This window comes from Plectropomus leopardus, chromosome 16 (assembly GCF_008729295.1).
Source record: "Plectropomus leopardus isolate mb chromosome 16, YSFRI_Pleo_2.0, whole genome shotgun sequence".
Classification (NCBI taxonomy): domain Eukaryota; kingdom Metazoa; phylum Chordata; class Actinopteri; order Perciformes; family Serranidae; genus Plectropomus; species Plectropomus leopardus.
This window is the reverse complement of record NC_056478.1, coordinates 27,188,740-27,204,856: the sequence shown is the minus strand read 5'-3', so window position 1 is coordinate 27,204,856 and position 16,117 is coordinate 27,188,740. Positions and strand designations below refer to the sequence as shown.

The window sequence follows — 16,117 nt, the reverse complement described above, 5'->3', positions numbered from 1 at the left end:
TCTCGGAAATTTGACAATAAAATTGACCACTCCCAAAACAAAGCATAATTAGATCAGCAGCAAGGAATTTAAAGAATGCCCTGTGACATGTCCTAACAACGCCAATAAACACTTGTTGTTAGTCTTTGTAATCACCTCCATTGATTCAAATTTTTTGGGGACTCCACATCTTCAGTTGATGTGCAGACTTCGAATCTAAGAAATTATCTCTAGAGCGAAGGGGATTAAAGTCCTGAAATATGCATATTTCCATAAATGTTGAATTATCTGTTTTAATTTGTTATTTATTATCTTGTGTTACAACCCCCCTCCCTTGTTAAAGGTGATGCTTGAGGATGACTGTCCAGACCTTAAAGACCATAATTATGTTCTTTGTGAGATTCTTTAACACTGTGTCCAGCTAGGTCTATTAGTCTAGTATTCCAGCTTTGTCCCCACACTGTCAGGATGTAAGCTTTTCACTCATGAACATAGAAACATATGCCAAATTATGCCAAATGTAAGATTTTAAATGCATACAGACCTATCTTTATAAATGTTTGGAATTTAGTTAAACAAAAAAAATTACTTGTCTCAGAATGTTTGAGATCATTTTGTACTATATTTTGATCGAACATACTGTATACCACCTTTCACCTGGAATTCTGAAGAATTCCAGGTGAAAGGTGCTTGTCAGATAGGACTGACAAAAAGAAGCCAATTAGGAAAAGAGTTTCAACTTATTAAGAACAAACAGAAGTGTACTGATTCTGTTGTCTTCATTTATTAGTGTTACCCGTCAAGCTGATCTGACTGAACTAAGGTTCTACCTTAATCATACTATTTGCAGGCGAGGAGGCTGATGTATTTGAACATGGCATGACTTTTCAAAGGTGGAAACTGCCCAACTTTGACAAAAACTAACCCCAAATACTACAACCAACACTTGGTATTGTTAAAGGATGTTCCTAATGCCTGATGTTTAACCAAAAGTTCACATTTAGACTGTTAAACTAGTCTAAAAGTAAGAAAACACCCAAAACATTCAAAATTAAGCACAATTTATTCCACAGGGTTAAAGGTTGTCCAAAAAATATTGTGTATTATAATTATAGCCATTTGAAATCGTCAGTCACATTTTTCAATAACTAAATAAATTTTAAATGCCACCAACATGTTCAGCACTTTGCACCATGCATTATGAACATTGCACATTATTCTAAAAAAATGCAACTCACTAAACAAACATTAAACTACAGTTATTTACTGGGATTTTAAGTACTAACTTATCTCATTTAAAAACACACACACTAACCCAGTCACTCTCATGCACGTGTGTCCATGCAAATTAACACACACAGACACATACATTGGTCCAGGCTTCCCAGGATCCAGTGCACTGAACTAATGACTAGCCTAATCCCTTCTCTTGTCCAGCCAAGAGACAGAGAGAGCTCTCTCTGATCAGAGCTGCCGGTTAACTTTGCATACTGATCCAAGCTCCTTCCTTTTTCCTCTGGGTATCTTGACAATAAGTTTAACGGACTAGTTAATCTGCTGACTCGCGGCAGAAGCAGTGTACAGTGGGCTAATTGCACTCATCTCTAGAAATCGTGTGTGTCATTCTCGTGTCTTCACTCCTAGTTTTTCAGGCAAATTTAATCCCTTTGTTTTGATAACGTGCGTGTTTTGATGAAAGAGCCATTGCCCACATTTACATACATTGTCTTCAAAGGAATACAAAGACAGCTAAGTGGTGCCAAAGAAATCGTGCTCTGGAGTTATGATTATACCTGCTGTCAAAAGTAAAAATACACTGTGTGCAAAACAGATATGTGAAGGGAAATGCACTTGCGTGAAATGTGAGACCGACGCGGGCCCTCACTTGTAGTTTCAATAGAACCACAAGCATGTTTGTGGGATTGGTTCATGTCTGAAGCTCTATCCAGAATGCAAAAAGTATGTGCAAGCCTTTAATTCCTCCCTGCTGTATTTATCTCCTTCTTTTGTGTCACCAGCTTAGAGGCTCCCACCAACCCCCCATATGGGATCCCATGTCACATGAATGACTGAATACCATTTGGAATGTGCGTGTCTTTCAGCCGCTGTTGATGTCCCGCTGAGAGCACCTAAAAAAGTTTGACAGCTGAGGCACAAAGGCCAAATGATGCCTTTGCTTTTTCTCAAAAAAACAATGCAAACATAACAGGTTCGTGACAGCCCAAAAGTGTTTTTACACCCCTTTGCCACCTCACTCCATCAGATTCCAGACTGAGGTTGTTCTCAATCAAAAGATGGCCACAAACTCCTGGTGTAAAGTCAGTGTGGGTTTTCTAAGATGACCCGTGAAACTTCTTGAACTAGAGAGGGAGGAGAACAAGACACCCCCACATAACCGCTCCTCCCACAGAGAGCAAACACCTCCCTCCTGCTTTGGTTCACTCCCATCACACTGAGGGTTAACCCCTCTCTGTGAGGTGCACACTTCTCTGCAGATGGACTCTGGTTGCTCTCACAATGGAGCACAACACAGGTGTGACCGCATTTGACACTTTCTCTTCCTGTTAATCATCAGCGTGGTACAGACATTAATTTCAGTCTTTTATCTCAGACGGTTGACCGACACTTTCCTCTTGGCCTTTATCTGCTTGTGCACCTTTGGCAACTCCATTTCAGGATCACTTTTTTGGACTCTCTCAATCAGACTAGTCACAGTTGTGCCTGAACAACAAGCCACAAAGATGAATTTTGATGAAATCCTCAGTCTAATTGGAGGCTTTGGGAAGTTCCAGAAGATCTTGTACATATGGATCTGTCTACCTCAGATCTTTCTGGCGTTCCACATGCTGGTCTCCATCTTCACTGGAGCTGTTCCTCCGCATATATGCCGCTCCTCGTCGCCCTCAGCGGATCTTCCCGCCTTTTCGAACTTTAACTTCAGCAATTTGTCCAACGCTGATGGTTGGCCTGAGCTGTCCTGCACGGTTCCCATGAATCACAGTGGTGCTGCAGCTCTTGCTGATGGACACCCTACAGAAAGCTGCCGGGGCAGCTGGGAGTACAGCAAAGAGACTTTTGAAAGCACCATAGTAACTGAGGTGAGTGAAAGCTGACATCATATTTGACAGCTTCTCAATTCAGGATTTCGAGTATACTAAATACTTAAGTTTTCAGCTGTTGTGTTTCACATGAGGAGTCCATGCTGCTAAGGAATGTGAAGGGGCCTTGCCGTTTTATTGCGGTGGTCTCTAGTGACCCTGGATACAGGTTTTAACAGAGTGTTCTTTGAGCAATGGTCCTCTGCAGCGCAGACATCATCTGGCCCGCCCATACACCCTGCTGAGTTTTATAACACATGAACTTGAGGACTGTGCAGCAAGAGCAGTTACATGATCACAATGATGTAACTAGACAAAGCAGTCTACCAAATATTTAAAAGTATGTTATTTAAAAAGTGTGCCACCTATGAATTAATTTCCTGACAACATCAGCGTCAAGTCAACACTTAATTCCCCTGATCCACTTTGTTCAAACCGACTTCACAGCATGAACTAAAGTTGCAGGACAGAAACAAAGAGAAATAATGTTACATTATTGAGCAGCAGTTGGGAAAAAAACGATACTGAAGATTATTTTGTTTACACAATACACAAAGCCTACACAGTGATCAACAAAAACAAGGAGCAGTATACAAAATGTACGGCTTGAAAATTACCAACAAAAATGCATCTAACTCTAACTTTGTTCAATGTTTTAAATTCCATGGAGACAGTAAGTCAAGGCCCATTTTAATATAGTTATTTAACCAATGCCTAACCCCTGTTAACTTAGCTGAATAACTTTATAACAAACTTGTACAGCAAATTTTTAAAAGCATGGTATCTGGATATTTACATAATGGCATTGCATTTGTTTAAGAGTGCATTATAACTTGTTCAGGACTTGAAACCCAAAATTTAGGGGCATGGGACTTGACTTTGAACTTGAGTATATAGACTTGCAACTTACCTGTTACTTGTAAAACACTGACTTGGCCCCACCCACATGCAGGTTCATGCATGTATATACGGCCCCAAATCAAAGGCTTTAGTTCAAATGTATCCATGACATGCATTTATAAAAACACTTTTGAGGTCTTACCATTCTTGACTCACCATTTTCAGGATTTAATTGTCAGAATAGTAAGATAAAATTTCCAAAATCAAAAATGTTTTCATTGAAACACTTTCTGTGCTTCTTGCAGTGGAACCTGGTATGTGACAGTGCCAGCCTGAACAACGTGGGCTCCTCAATTTACATGTTTGGCCTCTTAGTTGGAGCAGTTGTGTTTGGGAGCTTAGCAGATAAGTACGTTTGATGACATCCATTCATCTTCAGAGCACTGTTGACTAGTGGATGTAAATCCTCACTACTTGCCCCTGGAATGTGTCTGCTGCATTACTCTAAAACTACTTTATTTTTTTAAAAAACATTTTGCCACCAATATATTTTAAAAATTAAAGCCTCTGTTGCTTACAGAATCCCTGAGAAGGAATGAGGGGAAACGTGACGATTAATTTTCTAAATTAATTTTTTAAAATGTTTTCTTGTGTGTTCTTATGACTCTTATGACTTAAGAACAGAAGGGGGGGAAAAGGTGCTTGCTATTATAATCTTGCTAAGGTTCCTTCATTTTTTTTTCATATGTGAAACAGCTGTAATTTTTTTACCATGACATTTTTTAAGTTGTATGGTTTTATTAATTAATAATTTTTGTTTTCTTTTGTTTTTTTTTAAATGTGCACATTGTTCTTTTATAATTATTTTTCTGTGTTTGTTGCTGTAATACACATTTCAGTCACAATAAGCTCAAGTAGATCACTACCCCATGCTGTATATTGTATATTGTATGGTAGCAAGTAATATAACATCACTTTCATGACTTTCTTTTCGCAAGAAATATATTTAAATCGCGCTGATGTGCTGTTAGCATTAGCCATGCTAACGTTAGCCCATTAGCCTGCGAGTGAAAAACGTTTTTTATGTCTAGCCAACATTTACAGTTTAGGTTGTTCGCACAGCTCATGTTAGTTCACTCAGACGTATGTCGTGGTAACGGCGTTTAACTCATGTTTCGAGTTATAACTTAAACCTCTTTTTCCCCTGTTCTTGAGTTAAACACAGGAGAGAAAAGAATTTAGATCCGATTGAGAAAATGTATCAGCAGATTTTTTTTCTCGCTCGTCTCTCAGGGCTTCTGTGTATAATCCAGAACTGTGCATTGATACAACCTCAGAGTTTACATGGACTGTCCAAGTTCAGACAAATGTCTTCTTTCAGGTACGGTCGCAGGATCGTCATTCTCTTGAACCTGGCTATCCAAGCTGTTTTCGGGGTCGGTGCTGCTTTCGCCCCTAATTTCTACGTCTACACTGCCCTTCGCTTTATGGTTGGAACATCCATCTCTGGTGTCATCATGAATGCCTTCGTCCTAGGTCAGAGTCTCCAAAAGTGTCAAAGACGTGTGATTGTGTGTGTGTGGTGTAAAACCATGGTAATGAGTCTCTCGCTCTCTCTCTCTGGTAATCAAGATAATTGACAGACCTGACTGTGAACAGATTTTAGTAATAACTGTTTGTGTAATACAAAATGCTTACATATTCATTAGCAAGAAATTATTAAAAAGCACCAAAAAATTATCTTATTATTTGTAAATAAATAAATATATAAAAATTCAACGACAAATTTTAAATAAGTGCTTAAAAATATAATAATGTAATTGTACCTTTTTTCTTTTCCCAAGACATTTTTTAGCACAGTTTGAGTTCTGTCAGTTTAAAACATTTAATTATGTAACAATATTGCATTTGTACATAAATAATCAGGGTTACGTGTTTTTTTAAAAGGACAGTCCACCGATTTCAGACAAAAAGACCTTATATTGATGAGATAACATAACAGTTGTCCTCTGTGGCTCTGGGTGAGCTGAGATCTGAGAAAATAACACTTATGTGTTAATTTGTGTGACTCATACAGGTACAGAGTGGACGGGATCCAAGCAGCGAATGTTGGCTGGTATTATCACTGACTACTTTTTTGGCTTTGGCTACATTCTGCTGGCCGGAGTGGCGTACCTCATAAGAGACTGGCGTAAACTGCAGCTGGCTATCTCAGCGCCTGGTTTCCTCTTCATCTTTTACATCTGGTGAGTGGGCAGCAGTGACCCAGATTGATGAAAAAAAAAACACTGTCTGTGTTGTGTTGTGATTGTTTAAGAAAAAAGGCCTGCACACTTACTTCATGCCAAACAAGTTTATTCAAGACAACCTTTCCATCCTGCTGGGATCTTTGTCAGGTCAAATGTTTGAAAAGATGAAACCACACCTCTATTTACACATAATGCACACCAATATGCTGATGAGCTCTATGGGGGTTAACCATCTGAACCACTCAGGGTGGTAAAACATTTGGCAATCTATAATTAAATAAATTACCGAGAAAATACACAGAAAAAGCACATAGGGAAATACAAAAAAAATATGTCAAGGCCATATTATAAAACATCAAATCATTTCTCAATTGATCAGATTGCTCTTGCTATACAACTTTTTCATAATTCTCATTTTCACTTGTCAAACAAACGTGGCATTTTAATGAATTTTGTGTCCCAGTGTTTGCAAACGCCCTTTTTCAATAACAAATAAATAAATCCACAGTCTATCAAAGTTCCCCCCTACAGCACAGTGGGTGTTTGTAAGTAGGTCAACTGATTAATTTTGCCTTTACATTTTTAGGGTGTTGCCAAAGTCAGCTCGCTGGTTAATGTCCAATGACCGAAAAGAAGAAGCATGGGAACTGATCCAGAAAGCAGCGCAGATGAATGGGAAGCCGCTCAACAAAGATTTTAAGATGTGTCAGGTAGAGATGCCTTGTTGAATATTATTTACAGTTTATAGATATTTTTAATTGACAGGTCTTTTGAAGATGTCTCCAGTTAAAACAAATACCAATCACAGCCAAAACAGCCAAAACAGCCAAAACAACTCCCCTTAGTTATCACTGCTGCACCTGTCAGGGTCCATGCCATTTTCTGTTCTTGTGCGGTACACTTGCTAGTTTACAGGGAATAATAATAGCAGATTTAACATAGAAATGAACAGTATAATTCTTGTATTGCAGTGTAGAGCTAGTCAGTCTTAGTATTATGAGTATGTCAGTCAGAACAGGACTCTTAAATACTGACCATTAGATTCACACAACTAACATTCTCTCACGCAGTGAAAAACTAATTTACTAATTTATAACTTCGCAGTGTAAAAAGAGGCAACGCGATCACCAGAGAAAATGTTAGCAATGTACATTTCAGACTGCTAATATGTAGTGTTTTTAATGATGCTATGTAGCAGATAAAATCGTACACGACGTTGTGAATTTAAGGTGCGGTTTTGTCATGGCATAAAAAAAGATGGCGATGGAAATGCCGCCAATGTCTCAAAGTACAACCAGTTTTGCTGTTGGTCTGTCGTAGAAAATAATTTCCTAATAATGTGAATGTAATCATGAGTAACGGTACTGTGTGATGTGATTCAGTAATGTCATCAGGAGCTTTTGAGTCTCTCGCTGTCTCCAGTAGGTTTGTGTGTTAAGATGCTGCAAAGACGAGACCTTGTAGATGTTTTGACTATGTCGATAGGCATAGCTGTGTGACGTGTGAAATGTACTGTTTAAAGCTGAATGACTCTTCTGTTACTGGGAGCTTTTGGGGGTCTCTGGCCATGCACGTGTTGTGCCAAGGGCTTCTCTAATCAGATATATGTAATAAACATATACTCAAGTAAGGACAACTGAGGCTCACCAAGTTCCAAACATTGGTCTGAAGTGGATGACTAATACAGCTGCTCAGTAACTGTATTCACCATCCCCCTCACCTCATGTTGACAAGATTAGCTCATGTTAATGCACTCAGAACCAAGTCACTTTAAAAACACTGATGTGACAGGGTTTTTCTCATATCCCACCACCGTTCATTAGAAGTGTTGGTGCAATATAGATACCGTTTGGTTATTGATTGCACCATACTGTTGGAGTGCAGAGCATACTCTGGACACAGATGGAGCAGCTAAATGTGAGGCACAGAAAAGTGAAACTTTAAGATAGAAATAGGCCACACATACACACAAAATAAATGTTTTTTACACACACACACACACACACAAAAGAAAAAACTCGGCACTCAAAAGTTTGAAAAGCTTTGTTTATTGTTCTTTTGTGCAGCCTCATGTACACTGCTATAACTGGACAGTCACTTAGGGGAGGAGTTAAGGAAACTGTCAGTTGCTGATTTATTCTGACGTGGAGCCCAAAATATATATACATATATATATATATATATATATATGTATTATTATTATATATTATATATATATATATATATATATGTATATATATTTGGTTCCTTGAAAAGTCATGGAAAAATATTGAAAACTTGTCCATGAAAATGTGTGCTGCATTATGTCACCTTATAACCCTAATTCTCTTCCTTGCTTTCTCACCAGGTCTATCAAATTGAAGATAAAACCGAGGAGAAGAAAAAGCACTCATTCATAGACCTTGTTCGAACCCCAAAAATGAGGAAGCAGTCTCTGATTGTGTTTTATCTCTGGTGAGTACGAGCAAGGCGTTTCCTCTTTCTTTTTACAGCAGTGTGTAGATCGCTATCAAAAATGCATTCTTGTTACTCCAGCTTTTGTTGGCCTGATGTCCAAGCTGAACCAACATGTGTTTTACAGTGACACACCCAAACAGCAGACCCTCTCAGCCCCTGTTTTACGCAGGGGCTGAGAGGCATTTGTAGTTTTGTTGCCCTCCCACATTCCTGACCGTCTGGAGCGCTGCTTCTCCAAAGCACTCATCTCTCTGTATAACATGAATTAGAATTACACATTTTTACACAGAACGAACCCACAGCGGCATAATTCTGCTTCAGTGTGTGATTATACATTTCATCTCGGCATCCTGCAATCAAAACAGGCATGATGGTCGTGACGTTTATAACCCACAAGCGTCTGCCTCTAGCATGGCATCAAATATAGCTACTGTTGGGCGCAAACTTCCTCTCTTCAAAATTGCTATTTTTTGCTAAGAATAAGAAAAAGCACTTTGTTCTGGGATTCAGTGGAGATAGGAGGTTCGTTCGCAAGCTTCTATAAATACATTTCATTGGTTGAGAGATGGTGAAACCCACAGATAGATGTGGAGGGGACCAATAGAATTAATTTATGAAAAAAGTCAAAGTATTGAAATGTTGAGATATGAAGTTAACGTCCTACAATAAAATATAATAATCATTTATCGTCTGTGTTATATGGCAGCTGATCCTGCTTTTCAAAGTACCCAAGTTGGCAAGACTGAACAGTAAATTCTTAACCAGACCAGCTGTTTTATGATATAAACTACTGGGTATTAAGTATAGTGGTTTTTAATAGAAGTCTTGCGGCTCTAAATCTCTAAACTGTTTTCCTGAAATTTTACCAACAAGTAACATTGCAGCCTGAAGGGTGAACGCTCTGGACCTGTTTTACACAAACAATCAAGACTTCTAAGTGTCTGCGCCCTGCCCCCACCATGGCAATTTAGACTACAAGTCTGGGATACTATTACCTGTTTGCAAACCAGTTGATGAACGGGTTAAACTGGTTCTGAGGCAGACCAGAGTCTGGTCAGCTGGAGCTTCCTCAGCCTTTTAAGACTGTTTCCAACTGCACGAAGTGGAACATGTTCAAGAAAACTCTTGCCTATTAGCATGTAACTGCACTCAGCACTTAGGATGGTTTCAAAAGCATAAAAGCTCTTTAATTTGTAGGTCTAGAAACATTAGACATACACCAAAACATACTGGCTCGCACCTTCTTCAGGGTGTACTGACACACTCTGTTTTTTGGATATATGTTCCTCCTTTTTTGAAGTATTCCCTTCCGTAAGCACCAGTGGGTTGAAGATTGCTTAATTTTTCTACAAATATTAACATATGCTGTCATTTGAAAGTTTTTTGGAAAATGTTAAGTTATTTTAAAAACAGTACTGTAAAAAGTTTTGTATTTTTCTCATTCTACTTAATATTTTTATGTTTTGAGTTGAGAAATACACACTTCAAAACTATTATTATTCTCTGCATTTTCCTTGATAACCAAGAAGGTAGACTCATGATATCATTATTTTTTTTTTATCATAATCACAATATTGTTCAGTATAATCGTAATCACACATTTTTACCAAATCATGCAGCACTAGTTTTAATGTAGTCTCGTTTGTCTGCTGCTGTTGCTGGTTATACAATGAAGAACAGAGTCACACAGCTCTATGAAAGACATTGTTTGTCCCCAAAAACGATGCTATATTTCTACCTTTCTTCCATCTGTCTCAGGTTTGCCAACATGCTGGTGTATTATGGCCTGTCTCTCAACATTTCTGACTTTGGAATGAACATCTATCTGACCCAGATGATCTTTGGCCTGGTAGAGATGCCTGCACGCACCATCACCCTGTTCACCCTCAACCGCTCTCGCAAGATCTCCCAGCTGGTTTTCCTGGCTGTGGGTGGCACAGCCTGCCTGCTGACCATCTTCATCCCCAGCGGTACGAACACACACGTGCAGCTAAACTGTAGACCAGTCAGAGGCAATAACACCAGCCAGTTCAGGGGTGTGTTTTTGCTGTGACTGACTTTTCTCATTGTGGCAACTTACACTTTAAGGCCGTTTTATTAGGAGTTGACAGATTATCATTCTGGCCAATCATTGGAACCGATATTTGGCATTTTGCCGATTATCTGTATCAATGTTTTATTTTGACAATCGCTGATAAAATCAGTTAATTAAAAAGTGCAAAGAAAGTGTCAACATGGGAGGAGCTTTTACTTTGGAAAACGTCAGGGGGCTGTTTTTATTCACTGATTATATAGATTTTCACTGGACTTTATAAAAGAAAGTTGCTGGTAACTTGGTGTATATGATGTTGAAAGTTACAGTTTCACATTTGTAAAGGCATTTAAACCTTTAAAACCTGGATGTCATCACTTTTCTGCATTCAGATGCCTACCACAAGGTTTTGAACCTTTGGACCCTGAGCAAATTGATTTGATTTCTCTCAGACACATGGGGAAAAGGCAATGAGCAACTTTGCAAGAAATGACCTTCAAATTGCAAGACATTTTTTTATTTATAAAATAGTTATGTTTTTTTCTGGGTCATTTCTTAAGTTGCTTATTGCCTTCTGCCCATGTTTTTGAAAAAAAAAAAAATCAAGCCAATTAGCCCAGGTTTTCAAGGGTTAAACAAAGCGTTGTGTTGGACCTTGTTGTATTCTTAATTCTAAATATTGGCAAGAGAGTTTCAATTTTATTGTAAATGCAAATTGGTTCAAATTTTCGATTACTGCTCCCATTAACTACTAATAATAAGCATCTGCCCTGAAAAACCAATATAGCTGGACCCCTACTTTCTACTCTACTATTTCTAATTGTAATCAGCAGGTGGGAAATAAGCTGGTTCTCACGTTTCATTTGTCAATGTTTTTTGCCATTTTTCCAGTCTGTGTCAAAAATGTTTTCTCCCTTGTCTTTGACCTCCTTTAGACTTGTCTGTCATTAAAACCGTGCTCGCAATGATTGGGAAGTTCGGGATCACAGCTTCTCTCTCCATCATTTACGTCTACTCAGCCGAAGTATTCCCCACTGTTATCAGGTGAGTGTTTCCCTCCCAAATACTACTGTGTGTTCCAGACTAAACTAGAATTACTACCTTGCATTTCTGCGCCTAAACGGACCAGTGAAGTTACCGATTCCGCTTAAAAAGATGTTTTGTGAAAACAAAAAAATTCAAATTAGACACCGAAGATTTGTGTCACCAATTCAGTATCTGGTAATAATGCCTCCTCTTCTATTTCTGAGTTATGATATTTACTTAACATACGGCATGGAGCAACAGCCAGAAAAATGTTTTTGCATTATGATGTCTCTGTAAACTTTACCTTGACCTTTTGGATATAAAATCCCATCACCTCATTATTTACTTATGACGTATTTGTGTGACATTTTCAAAATTAGTGTATGAATTCTTGAGTTAAGGCCAAAAACATGCTCTGTTAGGTCACAGTGACCTTGACCTTTGTCCTTCTACCACAATCAGTTCATTGTTGAATTCAAAGTGAATGTTTGTGCCAAATTTGCAAAATTCCTACAAGGTGTTCATAAGATATCATGGTCAAAGGAATAAGACAGATGAGGTCACAGTGACCTAAACTTTGACCTATGACCATCAAAATCTTATCTGTTCACTGTTGAGCCCAAGTGGATGTTAGTGCCAGATTAGAAGAAATTCCCTTAAGGTGTTTTTTAAACATCATTAGATGGATATAAGGCCACAATGACCTTGACCTTTGACCTGTGACCATCAAAATCTAACCTTTACATTGTTAAGTCTTAAGTAAAAGTTTGTGCCAAAGTCGCAGAAATTACCTTAAAGTGTTAGACCTTAAGATATCACGTTCATGAAACTGGGATGGACAGAACAAGCTGAAAGCAAAATACCTCGAGCCACAGCTATAGCCAGCTTTCTGTGGTTTTTAGCCACATTTGGTTTGACTATAAAGTTTTACTAAAACGAAACCTGATGTTTATGAACAACTTATCGTCAAACAGCAGTTTGCATGATATCCTACAATGATTATATACTGTAAAGACAACAGCATCTCTACCAGTTACTGTATATTAGGTCAGGATTAGGAAGGGAATCAAAGTTGGGCATTATCATGTTGTGTAAGGGGCCGTTTATACGGCAACTGTTCTTGCATTAAACAATAAACTTTTGTTACAGTTTGGCCTTTCGTTTCCATGACAAAAAACACAAAACTTTTGAAACTGAGTTCGGTGTAATCTTTTGAAAACACAACCCCTTTTGTCTCCATGTAAACTGGCAGCGCACGGATCCTGTCAGAGTGATGATGTCAGGGCGGCACTTTGCACAGGTGTTCTCATATGTTGTTGTCAAAGTTACTCCACCAACTACTGGCCTGGCATGCATACTACAGCATTGTTTTTTTTGCGGATCCATGTACACAAGGTTTGTTTTCACAATGTTATTATATGAACACAGAAGGGTTTTTTTTAAACGCAAAGGAAAGACTTTGCTATTTTTAGGGCCATTCTTGTCTAAATGTGGCCTTAAAGGGAGTCTGACGATGTGACATTACATTAAAGTCCAAACTCAAAATAACTTAATGCTGACTTGTGATTTCACAGTGGACACAAACAGTGGTGTCCTTGATTGAAGTTCACTGTCTGTTTGACCTGACCGCCTCGATGTTCATTACAAGATGTGACCTGACTTCCTCCTCCAACGTGGTCACATAGGTCACATGATCATTGCTCCTGGCTCACAGTTTCATGGGCTATACACAAAACATTATGCATTACTTTTGTTTAAGTACAAGTAGTGAATGAGAACAGAATGCACTCAACAACCTAGATAAGGTTGTGCGATGCTCAGTGTTTTATTACCCCGTCTGCTGTTTATATTGAGCTGTGATTGTTTTGAGGTAATTGAGGTGTGATGCCATAAAAGTCGTTTGACTCAAAGCAATCAGCCGTCCATACGTATTGTCTGGTCGACAAAGGACTTTAGGGAACATAGATAAGACTTTGGCAGCTTGTCTCTGAAGTGATTTCAGAATGCCGTCCATTCATCACCCAGCACTCAATGTCTTTATCTCATGTTATTCAGGCATATCTGTCTTCTGGACAGACTCAGGAGGACACAGTCTGCATACATGAGCAGCTGCTAATTAAGGTGAAGTGTCAAAGAGTTTGACTCCCTCACAGCAGAAAATAACCAACCTAGAGTTTAGTCCGATGTCGACTGGAAGACTTAACACTGCATGCTTTGTAAACATGGGAATCACAATAGATTGCTCAATGTTAACAATAGTAGACACAAGTGTAGTTGTACAAAAGGACAAACACTGAAGAAATGGGAAAAAAAGCACAAGATTTCGCAACTCCAGGAACACTATTTCTTGCACAAAAAAAAAGATCACACCTATACCATTTTTATGCAATTTATAGTGTTAAAAAGCATCCAGTTTAAAATTATTTCAATGGAACTAGCTTCTCAGTTACTGAGTATACGAAAACACACTGCAGAGAGCATTTTACAGTGTGGTACAGATGCAAATATACAGATAAACACAGATGAACATCCCTTTTATAACAGCGCCACAGCAAAAATGATTATAATCAACATTTCTCTAAAACAGTTTCAACATAAAATCAGCATTATTGCAGGACCATTGTAACTTAATTATTTTTTTTACCCAGGTATCAACTGGCATCTGTAAAGTGTCATTATTATAACCTGAATTCCCAAAAAGCTGGAATGCTACTGTGTTGTGTCACCAACATTAATTGAAACAATGCCTAGTGAATGCAGTCTTCTATATTGTGAACTGAATATTAGGCAAACAGAAGAATAGCATTAATCTGCTGAGGGCTGCTGAGAAAACATCTGGAGCTGGAGCTCCAGAAACCACCACCCTGCTCCCCTCCTGCATTTGTGCTAAATCACTACAAAAGGGACCTAAATTCTACCGTCACTTACAGGTTAATACTGCACAAAGGTGGGATACATGTTTTATCCATAGTGTTGCTTATCGTGTTCGATACAGATTTCTACACAACAGAAGAAGTGACTCAGCAGAATCAGTAAGGATGTGCCTTTAGGTTGTGGCTTTCTCTGCCTGTCGCTCACAGACAAAACGGGATCGGTATCGGCTCCATGTGTGCACGGACCGGAGGAGTCCTGGCTCCTATGCTGTACTTTCTGAGGAGCATCAGTCCACACGCTCCCATGGTGCTGTGTGGCCTCTGCCCCCTGCTGGGCTCTGCTCTCACCCTGATGCTACCAGAGACAGCCAATAAGCCGCTGCCTGACACCATCCAAGACGTGGAGGGACCCAACCTCAGGTCTGACAAACACCACTTTCATTTGGTTTTAACCCGTAGGGACTGTTTGGTGCATTTTATGCACTTTCATTCTTCATTTTATGATAATTTTGTCTGTGTCCATGCATATGGCACACATTTTAGCAAGATTGTGTATTTTTGTTTAATCTCTGTATCTCCAACTTAGCTCCTGCAATAAGTCTAAAATACACTGTGTGAACAAAATTGTTACATTCTTACTGTTAAGTACAAAAAATGCACCATTAAAATCCATTCAAACTGCAATTTTTGATCCCACAGCCACCAAAGCATTAAAACATGAAATTTCTGAATGCCATTTTGGGCTTTTACCTTGCCTTACCTGATGACTTCATTGTTCACCTAAATTACAATGTAGACAGTTTTATTTCAGACTTCAGTTTGACTTTGACTTTCTCACTAATGATTTACTTGAACCTTGTTAACCTCGACTTGAAATCTCAGTGTGAGAGCTTTGATCTATAGGTGGAATATTAACTGATGGATTCTGCTATGTAGACACAATTCAATTTATTGCTGGGTTGGTTAGGTCACGCATGTCCCAAGCGACATTTATTCAAAGAAAAGAAATAAAACACTGGAAAACTTTCCATCCATACTCTGCAGTTTTGCAGCTGTACTAAGGCTCAAACCTGATTTGTATCAAATGTTTCCATCTTTTCTCATTCAGTGAGGAGGATGGCGGATTGAAGCCAGTCATCTTTGAGACCTCTCTGAGGAAAACAGACGTCGTCAGCAGCACCAGGACGGACTAATGAAAAACAGCGCAGTGTGAGTTGCCACATCTCATGAGGCAGTCACTAATTTTTAGGTCTATTCCAAAGGCAAACGTCAGTGCTTCCGGTGGAAGTTAAAATAAGACTTTTATGTGTCTTTGCAAGAAACCCAGATTCTGAACACGTTTACAAGAGTTTGTGTATTTTGTTAATTTCTTTTTTTTTTTTTTACTCTTTTTCACTTTCTTTTATACAAGTTTGCTTTTATATGCCCATTTTTTGTTTGAATGTGTTTTAAATATCATTTTTTGTTTGTAGACTTAAACCACTCACTTAATGTAATGTTAAGAATGAAATATGTAGTGAATTATAGCAACTCCAGTAACTCAAAAATTTTGGAGGGTGCAGG

General features: G+C 38.6%; 1 protein-coding gene across 1 annotated transcript; it reads left to right on the top strand.

The window, feature by feature from the left end:
- Nucleotides 1-2,720: 2,720 nt before the first annotated feature.
- Nucleotides 2,721-15,747, top strand: si:dkey-119m7.4 (uncharacterized protein LOC560629 homolog). The gene is made up of 10 exons (XM_042503975.1): nt 2,721-3,077; nt 4,223-4,326; nt 5,299-5,453; nt 5,995-6,163; nt 6,753-6,876; nt 8,514-8,620; nt 10,382-10,593; nt 11,591-11,699; nt 14,762-14,974; nt 15,663-15,747. Exons 1-10 carry the CDS (start codon nt 2,721-2,723, stop codon nt 15,745-15,747), a joined length of 1,635 nt encoding a protein of 544 aa, XP_042359909.1.
- Nucleotides 15,748-16,117: the final 370 nt, after the last annotated feature.